This window comes from Eleutherodactylus coqui, chromosome 10 (assembly GCF_035609145.1).
Source record: "Eleutherodactylus coqui strain aEleCoq1 chromosome 10, aEleCoq1.hap1, whole genome shotgun sequence".
Lineage (NCBI taxonomy): Eukaryota > Metazoa > Chordata > Amphibia > Anura > Eleutherodactylidae > Eleutherodactylus > Eleutherodactylus coqui.
Genome location: NC_089846.1, coordinates 126,566,682 through 126,589,553, shown reverse-complemented (window position 1 = coordinate 126,589,553; position 22,872 = coordinate 126,566,682). Strand labels below are relative to the sequence as shown.

Below are 22,872 nucleotides of genomic sequence, written 5' to 3'. Positions count from 1 at the left end.
GAGGGGTTCTGGACTTAATCCCCCATAGCCCAGCTCTCTCTCCCTGCTATGGGTTTATCCCCCACATCCCTACTCTCTCTCTGCTATGGGGGATTAACCCATAGCCCGGGTCTCTCTCTTCCTGCTCTGGGGATTCCCGAGGGATATCCTCATACCGCAGACAGAGGGGGTGGGGCTAGAGAAAGGGGGCAGGACTGTGGGACTTCTCACATGGATTCCTCATAGCAAAGATAGATAGAGCAGGACTAGATGGGTGGGACTAGAGGGTGGATCCCTCTAGCCCCACCTCCTCCTCTCACACTCTCGGAGAAGCCCTGTAACCTCATCTCCCTCTCTCTTCCTGCTATAGGGAAATCCCTTGGGGAGAGAGATGGAGGGAGTCCCCTGCTGGGGCATTGCCCAGCAGCAGGGCTGGAGGAATACCCCACTGCTTACAGAAGGGCATTTAAAACGTGCTGCCCAGAAGCACATTTTAAATGTCCCATTGTAAATTCCTGTTAGTCCCTGCAGGGTTTAAGGGAACCCTCCAGGACTTCCCCTCATCCCCGAGGAGACTAACAGGAGTTTACAGCGGGACATTTAAATGTGCTTCTGAGCAGCAGGTTTTAAATGTCCCACTGTAAGTAGTGGGGTGTTCCCTTGGTTGGCAGAAATCTTCTTTTCCTGCACAGGAGTTACCATAGACTCCTGCTCCCATAGGCATCTATGGAAACTCCTGCACATCGCGGCACGGACCTTATATGTGGGCATTGTAGCCACCATGTCCTATCTTTGGTTGGTGCGAGGATTTAGTGCATCTACAATTCCTTCATGTGAACACTTCTATAGGAAACCATTCGTTCTTATAGAAGCGTTCTTTTCACATGCCTCTAATGCATGAAAACAGCGCTCATGTAACTGAGGCCTTACTGCTATCCCGAGGGGGTTAAAGAATGGGTATGGTAGTTAGTGTATTAATGAAACTGCTAAGTGAAAGGGAATTGGAACTGAAGGCGCGAATGTACCATCATTATTTGGAATGAAGAGGTATGTACCCAAAGTTTTACAGATCTACCTCTTGGTCAAACCAGTCACCTTGGGACTAGGTCAAGAGCATAATCTTTTGCTAAGAACCTATTTCAACCTCAGGTAATATATAGAATAATATATTTACCACCAAGTCAGCAGTTTCCTGCTGCGTCTGGCAGGATACCTCCTGTAGGGGGGCCGCATCTCTCCTGGATCTCCCATGTTTGCGGCCTGCCCTGCTCCATGATCAGCATCTTACTGAGTAGAAATTGCTGTGCCTACGAACACAATCTGATTTCCGAGTAGTAGTTGCTCCTATATCCACTGGTGTGGTTCTCGGAGGCCACCTCAGTTTCCCTCTTGTATCCTGCCTGGCTCTTCCCTACCAGTTGTAAATCTTGCCCCTGTGGTAGTCCTCCAAGTCTCGGTGCCATTTATGCCTTCTTATGCCAATCAGGAGGCTGGAATCGGCAATGGACCGCACAGAGCCCACGGTGCACCATGGGAGAAGACCCGCGGTGCATCGTGGGTGAAGATCCCGGTGGCCATCTTAGTAAGGTAAGGAAGAAGTCGCCGCAGCGCGGGGATTCGGGTAAGTACTAAACTTTTTTTTTTTTTTAACACATGCATTGGGTTTGTCTCACGCCGAACGGGGGGCCTATTGAAAAAAAAAAAAACCTGTTTCGGCGTGAGACAACCCCTTTAATGACAGGTTGGAGTACTGTCGAGGAATAGAAAGATAAGACTCCAGTAGGCAAAAGAGCACAAAAATTGGATTACTGAGCTGTGGAAAAACAACACCTGGACTGCTGAATCCAGATTTCTTTACGACCATGCTGACAGGAGGGTTAGGATTTAGTGAAAGCAGCATGAATCGATGAACCCTTCCTGTCAGCTGTTCAGATGATGTCATAACTCCATCTAATTGCAGCAACTGCAAGAAGCTTCCTGTTCGCAGGGGCCAATATTCCTGTAGACCAATTTCAATGGCTAGTGGAATCTATGCCATTATTGTGGTGGTTCTGAAGGCCAAATAGGTCCAATACACAATTACATGGGGGTCTCTAATGGTCATTCAGCGTAGTTAAGTCTTAGTTATTTTGATTTACAGATAAAAAATGTGCTAGAAAAAATATATGATCTAGAAATGATCCAACTAAACATAGATGAATCACAGGGATGAAGGAAACACGGATGGAGTTTAGATGTATGCTAAGAGAAAACAATGTAATCTCTAGCTCCCCATGGAAAATTCAGCACCATGGACAGCAGACACAGCCTGTGGTCCTGCTTATTAACTATTCTGCTGGTGTGGCTGTCAAGGCTGAGACAAGCAATCAGCTGTTATTAACCTTTTCCCAGCAGAACACTACGTGCGGTCCTGCTTATCAGCCATTCTGCCAATTGATGGTTTTCAAGCAGGACTGAAAACTGTGGTTCGTCAGAAAACTGAAAGATGGGCACATTTAGACACAACGATTATTGCTCAAAAGATGGCTTTTGAGCAAATTTTGAGCAGTAATCATTGTCTAAATGATTACTAAAATTCCATATTTTACCCTCAGGGTGCATTCAGACGATTGTATATCGGCTGGGTTTTCACGCCCAGCCGATATACGGCGTCCCTCTCTGCAGGGGGAGGAAGCTGGAAGAGCCCGGAGCAGTGCACTGAACTCCCGCCTCCTCTCCACCCCCTCTCCGCCCCTTGCCACTATTTGCAATGGGAGGGGGGACAGGGGTGGAGCTACATCTGGAAACGTAGCTCCGCCCCTGTTCCGCCCCCTCCCATTGCAAATTGTTGCAAGGGGCAGAGAGGAGGCAGAGAGAGGGGCGGGAGCTCAGAGTACTGCTCCCGGCTCTTCCAGCTTCCTCCTCCTGCAGAGAGGGACGCCGTATATCGGCTGGGCGTGAAAACCCAGCCGATATATGGTCGTTTGAATGCACCCTCACTCTGTACATTCTTGCAAAAGTTATTCACACTCACGAGGTTCCAGGAAACTGGGAAATTAGGAGTCTGAAAAATGTGCTAGAAAACATATATGATGTAGAAATGTATGTTTAATTGTAAAGAATAGTAATCTACAGACTGCTGATATGTATCCCATAATAGAAAGTAAATCAAAGCATTCACGCAGAGGCACTGGGTATCAAAACATGCCTTTGATACTGGATATAATGAATTTAAAAAATCCTTTTCAACTCTAAAGACTAATGCTAAACCATAGTAATGCGAACTTGTTTGAAATGATGGGAAATATTATGAGACTTTCTATCTTATTCACTTAGTGCCATCAAAGAAAAATGCACTATTATCTACAACATAATAAAAAAAGTATAATTGAAAGAGGAGAAAATGAAGACAAAAAAACTCTAACAAAAAAGATCAAAAAGATAATATGCATAAAAATAGCATTATGGGATAAAAGATAACAGCAGAGGATACGGTAATCTCAGCTGTAGCACAATCCTAAAAATGAGAGAAACGATCCAACTAAAAATAGACGAATCACGGGGATGAAGGAAACACGGGTGGAGTTACATAACAGTATGGATGTTTGTCCATTGCGGTGATGTCACTAATTGAGGCACATGTGGATGATGTCAGCTGGGGTATAAATTAGTGCACACGCACTGTGTTTGGCTCTGCTTGAAAACGTCACACTCGTTTTTATGGAATGAAAAGATCCTTTTTTGAACCGCACTTTGGAAGCCGCTTTCAACTTTTTCTGATGATATACATGGTTGGGTAATACGCATTATTCCCGCAGAGGAGGCATGCATCCATGCCCTTCATACATTTGGAGTGATGTTCCTCTCTCTTTATGGATCGATGTTCCCTGGGAATGTACCCCCTTTTGACTTTGTTGCGGTACTGCTTTTCAAGTAAGAATTATGAATGCTCGTCCATTCAGTGTTTTCTCTATATTGTGGAAGAATTATTGGCAGTATAGCTGTAAGTAGTTCTGACATTGCCTTCAGCAGCCCTCAATAGGGGTAAGTGGGAGTCTGAATCAAAGTATCTAAGTTCTTTGGAGTTACATTTAAACACCTTTATTGAGTATCATCGGTCCTAGATGTCTGAGGTCCTCTTCATGCCCCACTTTATTTCAAGACAAACCTGCGTTTTGTTCAAAAATTGAACAGATAACCAACAAATATGCTTTAGATATTATCCTATTGAATACCTGCAAGTTGAAATAAAAGCAAGTAAACTTAAAAATCAAAGTCAGATCAGATTTATAGGCACTAGAGATGAGTGAGTATACTCGCTAAGGCACATTACTCAAGCGAGTAGTGCCTTAGCCAAGTATCTCCCCGCTCGTCTCTAAAGATTTGAGGGCCAGCGCAGGTGACAGGTGAGTTGCGGCGGGGAGCGGGGGGGAGAGAGAGATCTCCCCCCATTCCTCCCCGCTCTCCCCCACCGCTCCCTGCCCCCCGCCGGTCCCCGAATCTTTAGAGACGAGCGGGGAGATACTCGGCTAAGGCACTACTCGCTCAAGTAATGTGCCCTAGCGAGTATACTCGCTCATCTCTAATAGGCACATTTGATACTGGGGCCTATAAAGTTTGATCTATTCTGGAACGCTGTTGGGAGGTCTTACAAGAGGATACTGATATCAAGGACTCTCTCTCTCTTTCTCTGAGAGACCTCTGTTAACCTACCATTGTGGTAAAAATTTGAGAGATAGATTAGTTAAAAGCCATCTTGCTCCAAAGTTTAATACTAACATGTGGTTGAGTAAAGATGCATTTGTTGGTACATACACCTGCTCTAACTGCTTGGCCTGCCAATATATCAAGAAAAGTTAACATTCTCTAGCGCATCAACAGGTAAAATATACCATGATAAAGAATTGATAAAGGCCCATTTACAAACAAAGACAATCTTTCAAAAGATTGAATGATCAGCAATAGGCTCTAATTGCTATTAGTACTTTATCAGCTTCATTTGCATGCAAATGAACTTCTGGGAGCTGTTGCAGAACTCAGCAGGAGGTCTGTAACTAGCTTCATTGTTTAACCATGGGCTGCTAAGAGAAAACAATGTAATCTCTTGCTCCCCATTGAGAATTCAGCACCATGGACAGCAGACATAGCCTGTGGTCCTGCTTATCAGCTGTTCTGCTAGTGGGGCTGACAGCTGAGACAAAGCAATCAGCTGTAATTAGCTCTCCCCTGGCAGAACACAGCCTGCGATCCTGCTTATCAGCTGTTCTGCCGAACAATGGTTTTCAAGCAGAACTGAAAACTGGGTCGTCAGAAAACTGAAAGATGGGGACATTTAGACACAAACATTATCTCTCAAAAGATGGCTTTTGAGCGAATTTTAAGTGATAATCATTGTCTATTTGGGCCTTTAATTCTAAGACATCACACATTAGAAATCAATTTTCTCAATATTACACAAGTTAAACTGGTGTGTCCAGACTTTTCCTTCACCCTGTACATTCTTGCAAAAGTTATTCACACTCATGGGGTTCCAGGAAACTGGGAAATTAGAAGTTTGGAAGGGTCCACATTGAAGACACACTGTGTCTTGCTTTGACCCATAAACCCTCTTTTTATCCAGTTTGGATTGTTATGATAATCTGATCTGTAGGTGAAAGTCTTGACAAATCTTCAGCTGCCACATTATTCAATATCTCAAACATTGTCGTCCTCCGAAATATCAAATAATTCTGATGGATCTGAAGCACAGTTAATGTAGCAATAAATCCCTGTGGGTAAATTTACTGTATTAATGAAAACTCCCCAGGTTTAATCACTATCTGGTCTCTTAGAGGCTAAAGCCCACAGTAATTATCACTCCATGAACAGCTTAGATAGAACGCCAAAAAAGGTATGATCTCTCCTCTAACTCGAGTATTCTAAATCTGACATTACAATAAAAAAATCAATCCGGAATACAACTTCACGGCTGAGTACAGCAAAAGATGGAAGGATTACAGACCTAATAGGTGATTGTTCCTAGAGTAGTAATATGGGGCACAATGATGTATGGACAAACGATCTCTCCTAATAAATCTGCCCTAAGGCAGCAAAAAGTATCCCTAATGGAACATTCATTGTAAAACTAAACTTTTAGTTGATAATCAACACAAAATATGGAAACAAAAATTCTTTTTATCGAAAAAAAAACCCTGGAGTGGTCCAAACCGATATGTGGCCACCTGGCCACAAATAGTGGAAAGGTTCCATCCAAAAGAAATAATTTTTTTATTAGGCTGTTTTCACACGTCCGAGAAAATCATGCAAGATTTGTGCGTTGCGAGAAGCACGAATCTTGCATGAATACAAACCCCATTCTTTGGAATGGAGTCAAACACATGAGCGATTTCTTTTTTTCCCCCGCACTGCGGAATGTTCCATCTCTTTGCCTTCCTCCGAATGCATCGCCTATTGATTTCAATGGGACTTTGAATGTGCATGTTATGCGAGGTTTCCCACTGAAATCAATGAGAAACACTTCCGATCCTTAATCACGTATGAATTCACTGAAAAAGAATAAAAAAGCTAACTTTTATTAATACTATCAAAATAAGGTGGTGGACAGACTAACAACACAAAAGAACTGGTAAGAAGACAGCCGTCTGGTATATGGATTGTCACCAGACTAGTCCGTGGCTTATATCCTGATACACACTTCTGCCGGATACCCAGGGAGTGTGAGGCACAGGCTGCAGTATGTGAATGTGCCTATTGGGTCATCTGATCTCTGAGTAGGCTCTGACACTAAATGTCCACATCTACAGGACGCATATATCTATAGTCCACAACACTTCTGCTCGATTCACAACCTGATTGGTTGTTTGGGTTGGCTGGTTCACAGTGATGTAAATTAACCGATTGTAAATATTGCGCTGTTTTCTCTTCTGTGTAAATACGGTCTAAGTCTAGGATATTGCTAATTATGCAGAAAATCTGTAACTCTACAACTATTGCTGCATTGTTCTACCTAGCTAATTAAAAATGGAATTTAGCCCCCCCAACACCCCAGGTCATTTGGCCCCCCTACACCCCTACTCCAAGTCATTTGGCCCCCCTACACCCCTACTCCAGGTCATTTGGCCCCAAGCTCCTGATGATGCTGCTATGTCCAGTTAAACAGCGGAGCTGTAGCTATAGATTTTGTGGCTGGGTAGCTTTACCCCAGGACTTAGAAAGTATAGAGTTACCTGAAAAGATTTTCTTTTGGATGTAACTAGAGATGAGCGAGCACCAAAATGCTCGGGTGCTCGTTACTCGGGATGAAATTATCGCGATGCTCGAGGGTTCGTTTCGAGTAACGAACCCCATTGAAGTCAATGGGCGACCCGAGCATTTTTGTATATCGCCGATGCTCGCTAAGGTTTTCATTTGTGAAAATCTGGGCAATTCAAGAAAGTGATGGGAACGACACAGCAACGGATAGGGCAGGCGAGGGGCTACATGTTGGGCTGCATCTCAAGTTCCCAGGTTCCACTATTAAGCCACAATAGCGGCAAGAGTGCCCCCTCCCCCTCCCAACAACTTTTACTTCTGAAAAGCCCTCATTAGCAATGCATACCTTAGCTAAGCACCCCACTACCTCCAACAAAGCACAATCACTGCCTGCATGACACTCCGCTACCACTTCTCCTGGGTTACATGCTGCCCAACCCCCCGACCCAGTGTCCACAGCGCACACCAAACTGTCCCTGCCCAGCCTTCAGCTGCCCTCATGCCACGCCACCCTTATGTCTATTTATAAGTGCGTCTGCCAGAGGAAAAGCAGGCACACACTGCAGAGGGTTGGCACGGCTAGGCAGCGACCCTCTTTAAAAGGGGCGGGGCGATAGTCCAGAATGCTGTACAGAAGCAATGAGAAATCCAATCCTGTGCCATCTCCATCTGGAGCTGCACACGTGGGCATAGCAATGGGGAACCTATGTGCCACACACTATTCATTCTGTCAAGGTGTCTGCATGCCCCAGTCAGACCGTGGTTTTTTATAAATAGTCACAGGCAGGTACAACTCCGCAATGGGAATTCCGTGTGCACCCACAGCATGGGTGGCTCCCTGGAACCCACTGGCTGTACATAAATGTATCCCATTGCAGTGCCCATCACAGCTGAGCTAACGTCAGATTAAATGCAGGTGGGCTTCGGCCCACACTGCATGCCCCAACCTGACCGGGGTTTTTAATTCATAGACACAGGCAGGTACAACTCCCTATTGTGAAGTCCCTGTGGACCGACAGCATGGGTGGGTGCCAGGAAGCCACCGGCGGTACATAAATATATCCCATTGCATTTCCCATCACAGCTGAGGTAATGTCATGTTTAATGCAGGTGGGCTTCGGCCCACACTGCATGCCCCAGTCAGACTGGGGTTCTTTAGAAGTGGACACATGCAGTTACAACTCCTTGTGGACCGACAGCATGGGTGGGTGCCAGGAAGCCACCGGCGGTACATAAATATATCCCATTGCAGTGCCCAACACAGCTGAGGTAATGTCGTGCTTAATGCAGGTGGGCTTCGGCCCACACTGCATGCCCCAGTCAGACTGGGGTTCTTTAGAAGTAGACACATGCAGTTACAACTCCCTGTGGACCCACAGCATGGGTGGCTCCCTGGAACCCACAGGCGGTACATAAATATATCCCATTGCAGTGCCCAACACAGCTGATGTAACGTCAGCTGTAATGCAGGTGGGCTAAAAATTAATTTGATTACACTGTAGGCGAGGGCCCCCAAAAATTGGTGTACCAACAGTACTAATGTACCTCAGAAAAATTGCCCATGCCCAACCAAGAGGGCAGGTGAAACCCATTAATCGCTTTGGTTAATGTGGCTTAATTGGTAACTAGGCCTGGAGGCAGCCCAGTTAAAATAAAAATTGGTTGAGGTGAAAGTTTCAACGCTTTAATGAGCATTGAAACATATAAAAATTGTTTACAAAAATTATATGACTGAGCCTTGTGGGCCTAAGAAAAATTGCCCGTTCGGCGTGATTATGTGAGGTTTCAGGAGGAGGAGCAGGAGGAGGAGGAGGAATATTATACACAGCTTGATGAAGCAAAAAGGTCCCCGTTTTTGATGGGGATAGAGAACGATGCTTCCATCCGCGGGTGCAGCCTACGTATTGCTTAGGTATCGCTGCTGTCCGCTGGTGGAGAAGAGAAGTCTGGGGAAATCCAGGCTTTGTTCATCTTGATGAGTGTAAGCCTGTCGGCACTGTCGGTTGACAGGCGGGTACGCTTATCTGTGATGATTCCCCCAGCCGCACTAAACACCCTCTCTGACAAGACGCTAGCCGCAGGACAAGCAAGCACCTCCAGGGCATACAGTGCAAGTTCAGGCAACGTGTCCAGCTTCGACACCCAGTAGTTGTAGGGGGCAGAGGCGTCACGGAGGCCGGTCGTGCGATCGGCTACGTACTCCCTCACCATCCTTTTACAGTGCTCCCGCCGACTCAGCCTTGACTGGGGAGCGGTGACACAGTCTTGCTGGGGAGCCATAAAGCTGTCAAAGGCCTTGGACAGTGTTCCCCTGCCTGTGCTGTACATGCTGCCTGATCTCCGCGCCTCCCCTGCTACCTGGCCCTCGGAACTGCACCTTCGGCCACTAGCGCTGTCGGATGGGAATTTTACCATTTTACCTTTCCTCTTCGGGTGTGAGAGTGGAAAGGTTCTCCTTATACCGTGGGTCAAGCAGTGTGTATACCCAGTAATCCGTAGTGGCCAGAATGCGTGTAACGCGAGGGTCACGAGAAAGGCATCCTAACATGAAGTCAGCCATGTGTGCCAGGGTACCTGTACGCAACACATGGCTGTCCTCACTAGGAAGATCACTTTCAGGATCCTCCTCCTCCTCAGGCCATACACGCTGCAAGGATGACAGGCAAGCAGCATGTGTACCCTTAGCAGTGGGCCAAGCTGTCTCTTCCCCCTCTTCCTCATCCTCCTCATGCTCCTCCTCCTCCTCCTTAACATGCTGAGATATAGACAGGAGGGTGCTCTGACTATCCAGCGACATACTGTCTTCCCCCGGCTCTGTTTCTGAGCGCAAAGCGTCTGCCTTTATGCATTGCAGGGAACTTCTCAAGAGACATAGCAGAGGAATGGTGACGCTAATGATTGCAGCATCGCCGCTCACCATCTGGGTAGACTCCTCAAAGTTTCTAAGGACCTGGCAGATGTCTGCCAACCAGGCCCACTCTTCTGTAAAGAATTGAGGAGGCTGACTCCCACTGCTCCGCCCATGTTGGAGTTGGTATTCCACTATAGCTCTACGCTGCTCATAGAGCCTGGCCAACATGTGGAGCGTAGAGTTCCACCGTGTGGGCACGTCGCACAGCAGTCAGTGCACTGGCAGATTAAACCGATGTTGCAGGGTGCGCAGGGTGGCAGCGTCCGTGTGGGACTTGCAGAAATGTGCGCAGAGCCGGCGCACCTTTCCGAGCAGGTCTGACAAGCGTGGGTAGCTTTTCAGAAAGCCCTGAACCACCAAATTAAAGACGTGGGCCAGGCATGGCACGTGCGTGAGGCTGCCGAGCTGCAGAGCCGCCACCAGGTTACGGCCGTTGTCACACACGACCATGCCCGGTTGGAGGCTCAGCGGCGCAAGCCAGCGGTCGGTCTGCTCTGTCAGACCCTGCAGCAGTTCGTGGGCCGTGTGCCTCTTCTCTCCTAAGCTGAGTAGTTTCAGCACGGCCTGCTGACGCTTGCCCACCGCTGTGCTGCCACGCCGCGCAATACCGACTGCTGGCGACATGCTGCTGACACATCTTGATTGCGAGACAGAGGTTGCGTTGGAGGAGGAGGAGGAGGAGGGTGGTTTAGTGGAGGAAGCATACACTGCCGCAGATACCACCACCGAGCTGGGGCCCGCAATTCTGGGGGTGGGTAGGACGTGAGCGGTCCCAGGCTCTGACTCTGTCCCAGCCTCCGCTAAATTCACCCAATGTGCCGTCAGGGAGATATAGTGGCCCTGCCCGCCTGTGCTTGTCCACGTGTCCGTTGTTAAGTGGACCTTGCCAGTAACCGCGTTGGTGAGGGCGCGTACAATGTTGCGGGAGACGTGGTCGTGCAGGGCTGGGACAGCACATCGGGAAAAGTAGTGGCGACTGGGAACTGAGTAGCGCGGGGCCGCCGCCGCCATCATACTTTTGAAAGACTCCGTTTCCACAACCCTATACGGCAGCATCTCCAGGCTGATAAATTTGGCTATGTGCACGTTTAACGCTTGAGCGTGCGGGTGCGTGGCGGCGTACTTGCGCTTGCGCTCAAACACTTGCGCTAGCGACGGCTGGACGGTGCGCTGACAGACATTGGTGGATGGGGCCGAGGACAGCGGAGGTGAGGGTGTGGGTGCAGGCCAGGAGACGGTAGTGCCTGTGCCCTGAGAGGGGGGTTGGATCTCAGTGGCAGGTTGGGGCACAGGGGGAGAGGCAGCGGTGCAAACCGGAGGCGGTGAACGGCTTTTGTCCCACCTTGTGGGGTGCTTGGCCATCATATGTCTGCGCATGTTGGTGGTGGTGAGGCTAGTGGTGGTGGCTCCCCGGCTGATCTTGGCGCGACAAAGATTGCACACCACTGTTCGTCGGTCGTCTGCACTCTCAGTGAAAAACTAGACCTTTGAGCACCTCAGCCCCTGCAGGGTGGCATGGCGCGAGGGGGCGCTTTGGGAAACAGTTGGTGGATTATTCGGTCTGGCCCTGCCTCTACCCCTGGACACCGCACTGCCTCTTGCAACCTGCCCTGCTGCTGCCCTTGCCTCCCCCTCTGAAGACCTGTCCTCAGTAGGCGTAGCAAACCAGGTGGGGTCAGTCACCTCATTGTCCTGCTGCTCTTCCTCCGAATCCTCTGTGCGCTCCTCCCTCGGACTTACTGCCCTTACTACTACCTCACTGATAGACAACTGTGTCTCAACGTCATCGTCCTCCTCACCCACTGAAAGGTCTTGAGACAGTTACCGGAAGTCCCCAGCCTCATCCCCTGGACCCCGGGAACTTTCCAATGGTTGGGCATCAGTGACGATAAACTCCTCTGGTGGGAGTGGAACCGCTGCTGCCCAATCTAAGCAGGGGCCCGAGAACAGTTCCTGGGAGTCTTCCCACTCCTGAGCATGTGTCATTGTAGTGGAGTGAGGAGGCTGGGAGGAAGGAGGAGCAGCAGCCAGAGGATTCGGATTTGCAGCACTGGACGGCGCAGAACTGTGGGTGGATGATAGGTTGCTCGAAGCACTTCCTGCCATCCAGGACAGGACCTGCTCACACTGCTCATTTTCTAATAAAGGTCTCCCGCGTGGACCCATTAATTGTGCGATGAATGTGGGGACGCCAGAAACGTGCCTCTCTCCTAATCCCGCAGCAGTCGGCTGCGATACACCTGGATCAGGAGCTCGGCCTGTGCCCACACCCTGACTTGGGCCTCCGCGTCCTCGGCCGCGTCCACGTCCTCTAGGCCTACCCCTACCCCTCAGCATGCTGTATTACCAGTAATGCAGAAACAGAACGCTGTAATTAGATGTGCCGCTTATTGGCCTGTGGTTGGAGGCTGACTTCGCTTACGGAACGCCAGGAAATAATTTTGCGCAAGCCTGCTGTAACACTTAGCTGGCTGCGTATGAATTTGGAGAACTACTACACCCAGCAGAGACCCAGAACACTGAGGACAGTCACAGGCAGCCCAAATAGATTTTTTTCCCCAAATGTTTTTGCAAAGGCCCACTGCCTATATTCAATCAAAATGTCTTCTGTCCCTGCCTAACCACTACTGGCCCTGGACAATGTAAAATTACTGCAGGGCGCAATGCTCTGCACGGCCGATATACAAAAAAAAAAAATGTGCAACACTGCAAAAAGCAGCCTCCACACTACTGCACACGGTTAGATGTGGCCCTAAGAAGGACCGTTGGGGTTCTTGAAGCCTAAAATACTCCTAACACTCTCCCTATAGCAGCTCCACCAAGACAGCACTTTCCCTAAAGTATGTCAGAACGCATCTGTGGCGAGCCGCGGGAGGGGCCGATTTTTATACTCGGGTGACACCTGATCTCGCCAGCCACTCACTGCAGGGGGGTGGTATAGGGCTTGAACGTCACAGGGGGAAGTTGTAATGCCTTCCCTGTCTTTCTATTGGCCAGAAAAGCGCGCTAACGTCTCAGAGATGAAAGTGAAAGTAACCCGAACATCGCGTGGTACTCGTCACGAGTAACAAGCATCTCGAACACGCTAATACTCGGACGAGTATCAAGCTCGGACGAGTACGTTCGCTCATCTCTAGATGTAACTTTTCTTCTATTTCTGATACTCACTGCAGATCTGCCACCTAGTGGATATAGCCACTCCATTCAGTTCTTTTTAGAGTTATTAGGATTTTTGTTTGCACATTTTATTTTGATTATGAACTAAGAGTGAAGTTTTATGGTAAAAGCAGCATTATGGGTCATTTTTTGCTGCCCTGGGGCAATCTTGTTATGAAAAACTTTTGTATTCCGCACATTCGCTTGGGTCCACTCCTTACTTTAATTTATAAATAAACTGGACTCCTGTTCTAGGTGGACAAAATGGGACCTAGTTACTTAGACCAGACCGGCATTTCATACGCCAATCTAAGTAAACTGTGTGCCCATCGACCAGCGATAAATGTATTAAGAAGTGAAGCCTCTTTATACATTTATTTCATATGGCCGCACTTTGGTGCACCAGATAAAACCTCCGTCAGCTCCGAGCTGGAGTCGGTTTATTTTTGCCATTGTCTATCCCAGTGTATGGAGTGATTAAAGTCCATCTGACGGCCCGTGTGCAGCCATGCTCCATAGAGCTGCTCCCACCCAGTCTTAGGAACAAATGCTAAATTCTTCCATCCAAGAAATAATAAATAAGCTCCATTGTGAAGGTGAATACGCAACACCTGATACCGCAGGGCGGCTCAATCACCATATGCCTTGTAGCATGCAGAAAGCCAGATTGCAATATGGGGGAGCTAAATGTTCAGTGCCGACTCATGTGCAGCCACTCAACACAACCCAAGATTGGGAGAGGGGCAGGGGCGTAACTATAGGGGATGCTGTTGCACCCGGGCCCAGGAGCCTTAGGGGGCCCATAAGGCCTCTCTTCTCCACTGCTTTGCCGAAATTCCATCGGCGGGGAGTCTTTAGCATTGCTAAAGTCTCTCTGCCTTACCCCCCTCCCTTTGCCAGCTGATCGCAGCAATATAAGCTCCCATAGAAACCTATGGGAGCTGCCGGCAAAGAGACGGGGCAGCTGCCAGCAAGGGGAGGGACTTAATAATGCGACCCGCTGCTAAACTCCCTCTCACCTCCCTCCCTATCCTCTTTTCTGATGGTTCTCATAGGCTCCCATAGGAGTCTATGTAAACTGGCTATATATTCTGTGTAAAGCGGATGACCGGAATGCGCACCATATGCGCTATCTTTTCCGGATGGCTGATTTTTACCCACTGGACAATTGCCCATCTGCACGGATGCATTGGCATTCAATGCTTCAGATTTTCGGCCTGCGCTTTATAATGGCAAGATTGTCACAATAAAACGCTCTTGCCTTACATATCTATACAGGCATATTATAAACTTTGAGTGTGATTCCTGACTACATTGTTGTTTTAGGTCCGGTTTGCCTATAAAGATGGCGTAAGCTTCTGTGGTGGATCCATAGTGAATGAAAAATGGATAGTAACTGCAGCCCACTGCTTTCTTCTACCGGATCTTCAACTCGATGAAGTCAAAGTAGTTGCAGGTAAAGTCCAATTTATGTGATGCAGTGACATGCCAAGCTTTGCAAACTCGAATCATCTATATTTCCTATTAGAAGACAATGTTTGGGTTGTTTTTTTCCACCACCCCATGTCAAGAAGATCAACAGTCACACAGTTCCTACTGAAAGACGTAGGGACTTATGGAGCATTTACAACTTAAATCCCCAAAGATATTTGATAGATCTGCTTGTATTAATATTATATTTAATTGATTTGTTTCTTTATCATTTATCATTTCTTATGGAGATAACCAATGACATCTAATGGTAGTTATTCTATAGGGTCTCCATCCAGCTTTCTATGCGTTCATGCGTTTACACCATATTTATCATGTGTTTTAAAACCTTTTGGAAACTTCTTTGCCGTGGCGACAAAGGCAAAGGGATTCCTGGAAAATGGGGCGTAGCCTAAATGCAACATCATGCAATAAAAATGATTTCAAAGATGTTGTTAAGCATTTGGTGGAAACTAAGCAAACTAATAGGTGGTAAAAGATTAGACTAGACCGTCTACAGATACGCCAGATTTATCATTCAGCAAAGTTGCTGTAAGGTTGATATGGACTGAAGAAATGCTCCAAAAATTGTGCTAAAATCTGTGTACCAAAGTTTGTGTACCAAAGATCCATCAACGTTGACTGATTGGCTGATGCCTAGCCACAAAAAGGACTTTTCTTGCTGCACAAGAGTGCAGGACTTAAGAATGAGCTACAGGACTACTGACTGCCGGGGTTGAAAGAAGAGACGGCGCCAGACAAGGGGAAGCAGGAGACTGCTGACTACAGAGGAGAAAGGGCACTAAGCTGAGGCACGGGGGAGCTGCTGAGTGTGCAGAAAGAATGACTAGGATCACATCAGCACTACAGAAGGTAAAATAGGCTAGAGCTGGAAAGATTAATGAGAGAGAGAAGTGGAGAGGAGCATTCCGGATGCCCAGACGCCGCGGTGGGAGCACTGAGTCATTAGTCGCTGAAACCTCCACTCATCAACTTATAAATGAGGCCAGCCATCGGCACATCAATAAATATGTCTATAAGGGGGCTTTCACATGTGGTCAAAAAATTCACCATGAACAAATCTACCACAAAATCCATGTCTTGTATTTGGATTTTGATGCATATTTGCCAGGGTTCAACCTTGGCAACTTAACAGCTATTCTACAGCAGAGTTGCAAAAGGTGAAATCTGCAGCAATTCCATGGCACATCCCCACCAAAATCTGCAGGATCACGAAAAGCTTTAAGGATGGAAGGTTGAGTCAACCTTGAGCCGGCTACCTGAACCCTGCGGGGATTGAACTCGCTACCTTTAGGTTGTGAGCAAGAGCTTAGGACTGCATACTGCTGCCTTAACACTCTGCACCCAACGAGGCCCCTAAGTAAGTCGTTGAGAGAAGGAGTGGGCTCCCTCTGTCACAATCAGATGTGATCGTGAGAAGTTAATGAATTGCTATGGCAACCAGAGGCCTAGAAAAGGCCTATGGATCTGCCATGTAAGGGCACCCACCCACTGGCGATATTTTCTTTCTTGCGCTGCGAGAGCACGAGAAAAATCTCGCATCGCAGCACAAGAAAGAGGCCGGTATAGAACCGGCATATCGCAAGTGGTTTCAATGGGGCTAGCGACAGCAGCGCTAGCGATATTGAAAGCATAGGGAGAATGTCGCGGACTTCTGCCACAGCTAAGATATAGCTATTCATGAATGAATAGCTAAGGGCTATGTGTGATTGGCTGAGCGCTCAGCCAATAGCTAAGCAGTAGCTGCTATTGGCTGAGCCCTCAGCCAATCTGCACAGCCCTTTCAGGAGGCGGGGATTTTTAAATCCCCGACTGCTGAAAGAGCTTAATAGCAGTGCCAGGGAGCCAGCAGGAGGACCCGGCTGAGAGCAGGAGAGGTGAGTAATAAATTTATTTATTTTTTTACACACTTATTGATGATTATCGGGTAAGGGCTTATATTTCAAGCCCTTCCCCGATAATCATTCTGCGGGGCTTGGCTAAAACAATTGATTTTAATGGGATCGACAGCAGTGCCGATCCCATTGAAAGCAATAGGCTAGAATGCCGGGGACTTCTGCCTCAGCTGTCACAGCTGTTACAGCTGTGGCAGAAGTCCCCGGCATTCTCCATCTCTTTTCAATGGGGCTAGCGCTGCTGCCGCTGGCCCCATTGAAAAGACTGGCGATATGTCAGCGTCATGCCGATTTTTTTCTTGCACTGCGATGCAAGACTTTAACTTTAGAATCGCATCGCAGTGGATAAAATATCACCAGTGGGTGGGAGCCCTAAGCCAATCTACTAGACCCTGCCAGAAGCTGCAGTCTTAGGCATACTATACACTATACTGCTCTAGATGGGTAATGCAGGATAATATGTCATTGATCAAATGATTGCAGCTTTAAGTCCCTTTGGGGAACTAAAGAACAGTTTTTAAAAGAAAGAATAGAGTTTCATTAAAAGAATAGAGTAAACAGACCTATAAAACCCCTTTGTAATGGAAAAACTTCAAAAAATACTCACAGTAGGCATCACCACTGCATTCGTAATACCCCAGACTCTAAAAAATACAATGCTATTTATTCTACGCAGTAAATTATTTTAACAAACTGTGCCAGAATTGCTGTTTTCCACTCATCTATTTTCCAAATATACAATAAAAACTCAGAAGTACTCCAAAATGGCACCAATGAAGAATAAAACACGTATCGCAAAAATAATAGCTCCACTAGCAGAAAAATAAAATAGTTCTGGGTCTTGGCATGTGGCAATGCAGATAGAATTTTGAAATGTATTTTAATTATGCAAAAGTAGTAAAAAAATATTCATTTTGAATGGCTGTAATTGTAGTGACCCACAGAATTAAGCAGGTTGTTCAATTGTAAACTACTTATGCCCTATCTTTAGGAAAAGATTATCCTTAGTAAATCAGTGGGCGTCAGTCCCTCAGGACCCCCTAAAAAGCTGTTTGACGAGGTCAGCATGCCTCATAGTGCTTGTACACGTTACGTGTGCTGCTGGGATCTGTAGTACTAAGGTTCCTAGCAGCACAGCTCCACAGGTGAGGGTTAATTGAGCTGGCTGGGTGTGGTATTCTCCAGCAGCCAATCCCCTTTAGCCTGCAGCACATATAGCCCCCTGTCAGTAGCTGTGGCTGGTCTTGTACTGTTTGGATGTATCTGTTTTGTTCCCACTCAGATCTGTGTTTGCATGTAGGTCTGTTGTGTTTCTTTGCTTCCCAAAGACGATTTGGACACCTGTAGTCCTTGTCTTTCATATGCAGATCCCCTCTTCCCTTCCCCTGACAGGTGCGGCCTCCAAACGTCTTACGTCTCGTCTGTGGGTCAGTTGGTGGATCCCTGACACAGTTCCCTATGTCAGCACGGTGGCTGACTGTCTATCCCCCTGGTATGAGGACACTGTTAGACTTGCTGGGAAGTTTCATCTGTGTGCATTCGAGCTCTGGGTGGAGTCCGTGTTGCATGCACTACCTGTTGTAGTCTGTTGTGAGCAGTCCTGTTCTGTGCTCACTCTGTCTCTGTTTGTGGTGTGAACAGGTTCTTTGTGTGGGTCTGCAAGAAAGGTCCTGTGCAGCTTGCTGTGTGACTTGTGTTCGGTTGTCTGTGCTGTTGCAGCTTGCGGTGTGAACTGTTTCCGGTGCCGCTGGACTTCTAGTTAGTGTAGGTACTAGCAATATAGCCAGGATCTCTCTCTCTCTCCCCCCCCCTCCATCCCCCGCAGCCCACCCGAGCCTGCTCGGAACACTAAGCAGTTACTCAGGAAGAGCGATGCTTGCTCGAGTAACTGCCTTACCGTGTAGGCTCGCTCATCTCTATGTAGCATCTTTATCCTTTCAGGGTATGGAGAGAGTGAAAAAACGCAATTAGGGAAGGATCACTGGAAGAAATAGTAGAAAAATGTAGTGAATAATTCTACTGCAAATAATCCATCAAGGGTTAAACATAACCAATGCATTGAAATCTTTCTTTTTTACTATGTCAATATGTAATGAGGGTGGAGTCTTCTACTTGTCATTTATCCACTTCAGGACTGCCCATAGACAATTAATGCCCAGTCAGTGCTTATCTATCTCTGCAAGAAAGTTTTAAAACATCCTAGCAGAAAATCCCCCTAGAGTCCCCCACCCCCACCCCACCCCACCCACCCACTGTGCAGAAGTTTCATGATCTTAGTGTTTAATGACAGCTGAGATCACAGGGCTTTGCCTGGAGACTAATCAGCATTGCCCCCAGGCATGTGGTGACTGTGGGAAAAATTAAGTTTGGAATATTCTTCCAAATTTGTTATGACCCCTGTCGATCGGGACATTTCAATTCTGATCAATCCAGATTCAGAATTTACAGCAGCATTTTAAGGGTTAACAGTTGCCATCAGTGTTATCTCAGATTGCAGCTGGTGTAGGCAGTTGTTAGCTGTCAAAAGCAACCGCTACCTGCTGTCTATGTAGCGGAGCCGACTTCCAAACCCGCTCCATACATAGTATATACTGTGGACATTTATATACATCCTAACTGCACAGGGCATAGGAAGTTAGCATGTATGTAGTTGTATGTATGATGGGAAGAGGTTACAGTGCAATATAGGCCAGACGCGTTAAAAGGGTAAAAAGGAGAACATGAATATACCACAGGAGTATAATCTTCAATTTAGTCAATTGTGAGCAAAGATGTTTTTTCTAAAATTAGTTTAATCTTCTCTTCCTAATTCAACCCCCCACCCCCACCCCAATACATGCACTTCTATGTAACACAACCATTAATTTCTGCTACAAATGGAGATTTGTAAATAAGGAAGATAGAACAATACCTCTAAAGTGCCACCTATTGGAAGGCAGCTTCCTGCAAGTCAATGTTAGACTCTTATACAAGCCTTGTAGCAATGCCTGGGAATTAAAAGCCAGGCCAGAATCCATATACAGACAGCTGTTTTGGGGTGTTTGCCCCTCATCAGTGAGCAGTAGATTTCTGGCATGGTTAGCGAGATGCCTGTGATATGGATCAGGAATGCTATCTGGAGAACACTTAGAAGGTGAGTGAAGAGACTTATAAGGCCATTCATGCTCCTCTGGGTAATATGCAAATAAGGGAGATGGAACAATTGAAAACAATGGGCAATAAACAGGCAATGTCTACTACAAAACAGAAAAATTAGGATAAATAGGTTATTCAGTCACTCGTCAAGTAGTTCTACACAGATACATAACTTGAAGGCAGGTTCGGGGCCTGAGTGCAAAATTTGTAACAGATACCTTATTGTATTCGGTCCATTTCTGGTTATTTGACTTGCATTATATTTTCAAAGTTGTGTGAAATATTGTAAGGACATGACTGGGAGTTAATAACAATCTTACTATTTACTTTTATTAGGAGACTATAACACAGAAGTTAAAGAGGGGACCGAGGAAGAACTGAAAATAGCACAAGTTATCACCCATGCAACCTACAATGCAACCAAGAGTAAATACAATAATGACATAGCGCTTGTAGAACTAGTGGGCTCAATCAAATTCAGTGACTATGCAAGACCCATCTGCATTGGAGACAGAGATTTCATAGACAAACTGGTGAAAACTGTATCACATAGCTGGGTGACTGGCTGGGGGAACGTAAGATTCTTAGGAAGGCCAAGTATAAAACTTCAGAAGCTGGCTGTGCCCTACATTGACCGAGCCACCTGCAAGAAGTCAAGCCGATTTTTTGTGTCCACACACATGTTCTGCGCTGGATATGCTGATGAAGAAAAAGACTCATGTCAGGGGGATAGCGGCGGCCCCCATTCCTCGGTATTCAAAAGTACTTGGTTTCTGACTGGTATTACCAGCTGGGGTGACAAATGTGCAGAGAAAGACAAATATGGAGTATATACTCGAATGTACCGATTCGCTGACTGGATATTGAGTAGGACAAAGCTCCCTTAAGCTAGGCCTGGATTATAGATGAAGATCTTTTCTTTTTAAGGCTTCAGCACTCGTAGAAATATGTGCTTCTTAGTATGATTCATCAAGAAATGTTTAATTTTAACCAAGGAAATTAAAAGTTGAAGTTGCTTGGATAATCCTCTAAATATTTGGTTGTAGATAATCTCTCTTTAAGCCGTTGGTACAAGAAAATATGTTAGAAGAGAGCCGCTAGCTTTCTTCTGTTTGATGAAATGTTCTAGTGTAATTTGAAGTTGTTCTCAGTAGGACTTTACATTGGATATTAAAAGTAGAATAAAAGTAAGAGTAATAAAACAGATCAAAGTTGTTAAAGTTTGGCGCTCATGACCAACGGCGTTCTTTACCCTCTTCCTGTGCTTACTGTGTCCTGTGCGGCTGATGCCAATTGATCAGTGGCACAGCGGGTCCGTACCTGCTGCATCGTTAAGGTTGACTCTAGTAGAACGTAATTTGTACCCAGCTGTAGTTTTCACTGTGAACTACAATATAGTAAATGCAAGGATCAAAACATAATGGGAACCTATCATGCTGCCCAAATTATGGACAGTATGAACCCAGGACAAGTATGCTTATTTGCCCTGTGTATGTTTTATTCTGAAATGCTGTGGTGTTAGAGATAAAACAAGCTTTGACTTTTGACTTGGGAGTGGATTTCCGAGTCGCGGAGGCAGGCCACCCTTGCCTCTCCCTTCCTGCAGTATCTAGACTGACAGGTCTCACCCTATGCACAAAAGGAGAGAGCGCGGTCACTCAGTAGGGGGAGAGGCTGACATGGACCAACTCTGTGACTCATCTCTGTTCTCAAGTCAAACCTCAAAGTATTTTTTTTCTAAAATTCTGCAGGGTTTTAGAATAAAACATACATGGTAGCAATAAGCATACCTGTCCTGAGTACATGCGGCATGAACCTGGTGACAGAATCCCTTTTAAACTACAACTGAACTTTGAAAGTTGTAATTTCAGTATCATTTTACAACAAAGAAATAGCCCTTTTCTTAAAGGACATCTGTCAGCTCAAGCATCACAGGCAGCATGTTATAGAGTAGAAGAAGCTGAGCAGATTGATATACAGTTATGGGGAAAGATTCAGTAGAACTTCTATTTTATTCATTTAAAACTTTGCAAATTTTGAGCTAAACAGTCCAATGGGCGGTCGTGTCAGTGATTGGTACAGTGATTTATAGAGCTACTCCTGTATCTACTTCTACAGTTATATTTACAGATGTTTAGCATAGTGGTCAGGACTTCATGAAGTCCCCTAAGTTTGTGCAACAAAACTATTGTCCTACCCATTGAATTTATCAAATGCATCATACATGCATCATACTTTGTCATAATGGGGTATTATGTGCAGAATGATGGGGAAAAGTTTGAAATTTTGTTTTAATTAGAACAAGGCCACAACATAATAAAATGTAATGGCGTTTGAATTTGACACATCCCAGATCAGGTTGACAGATTACCGGGAGGGTCTGATGAGGATCCAGCGGTCATGGTACACATAGGCACCAATGACAAAATTAGAGGTCGATGGAAGACCCTCAAAAGCAATTTCAGAGACCTAGGATCTAAGCTCAGGTCGAGGACCTCCAAGGTAGTTTTCTCAGAAATACTACCTGTACCATGAGCCACACCAGAAAGGCAGCAGGAGATTAGGGAGGTAAATAAGTGGCTCCAGATTTGGTGTAAGCAAGAGGAGTTTGGGTTCCTGTAGAACTGGGCTGACTTTGCTGAGGGCGTAGCTGTGCTAGGGGAGAAAATAGCTTGGAAGGTTGGAGAAGTGTTTAAACTAGGGACTGGGGGGGTAACCAAAGAGATAGTGGGGAAGACAGTGTAGACAGTGACCTGGGACCAAGTAATGGGAATGGCGGTCGAGCAAGGGGTGGGGTTAGTACAGTTAGAACTGACAGAGCAGCTAATAGGACCATAAGTAGCATAATGAATTCAAATAATTGAAACCGTATAAATTGTAAGGTAACGAATGCAAGAAGTCTGATCATTAAAGTGGGTGAGGCTGAAGTGAGAGTGTCTGAAGAAAACTACAATATAGTAGGAATAACGAAAACCTAGCTTGATGATAAGTGTGATTGGGCAGTGAATTTACAGGGTTACAATCTCTTCAGAAGAGACTGTGGGATCCAGAAAGGAGGAAGGGGGTGTGTCTGTA

General features: G+C 46.3%; 1 protein-coding gene across 1 annotated transcript in view; it reads left to right on the top strand.

The window, feature by feature from the left end:
• F9 (coagulation factor IX) overlaps nt 1-20,983 on the top strand; it is an 80,861-nt gene extending 59,878 nt beyond the window's left edge. The window contains exons 7-8 of the mRNA XM_066579886.1: nt 14,603-14,732; nt 20,134-20,983. Of these exons, the coding sequence (XP_066435983.1) occupies nt 14,603-14,732; nt 20,134-20,684 (681 nt within the window). The 3' untranslated portion in view covers nt 20,685-20,983. The remainder of the gene's footprint in view (nt 1-14,602; nt 14,733-20,133) is intronic.
• The last annotated feature ends 1,889 nt before the right edge of the window (nt 20,984-22,872 follow it).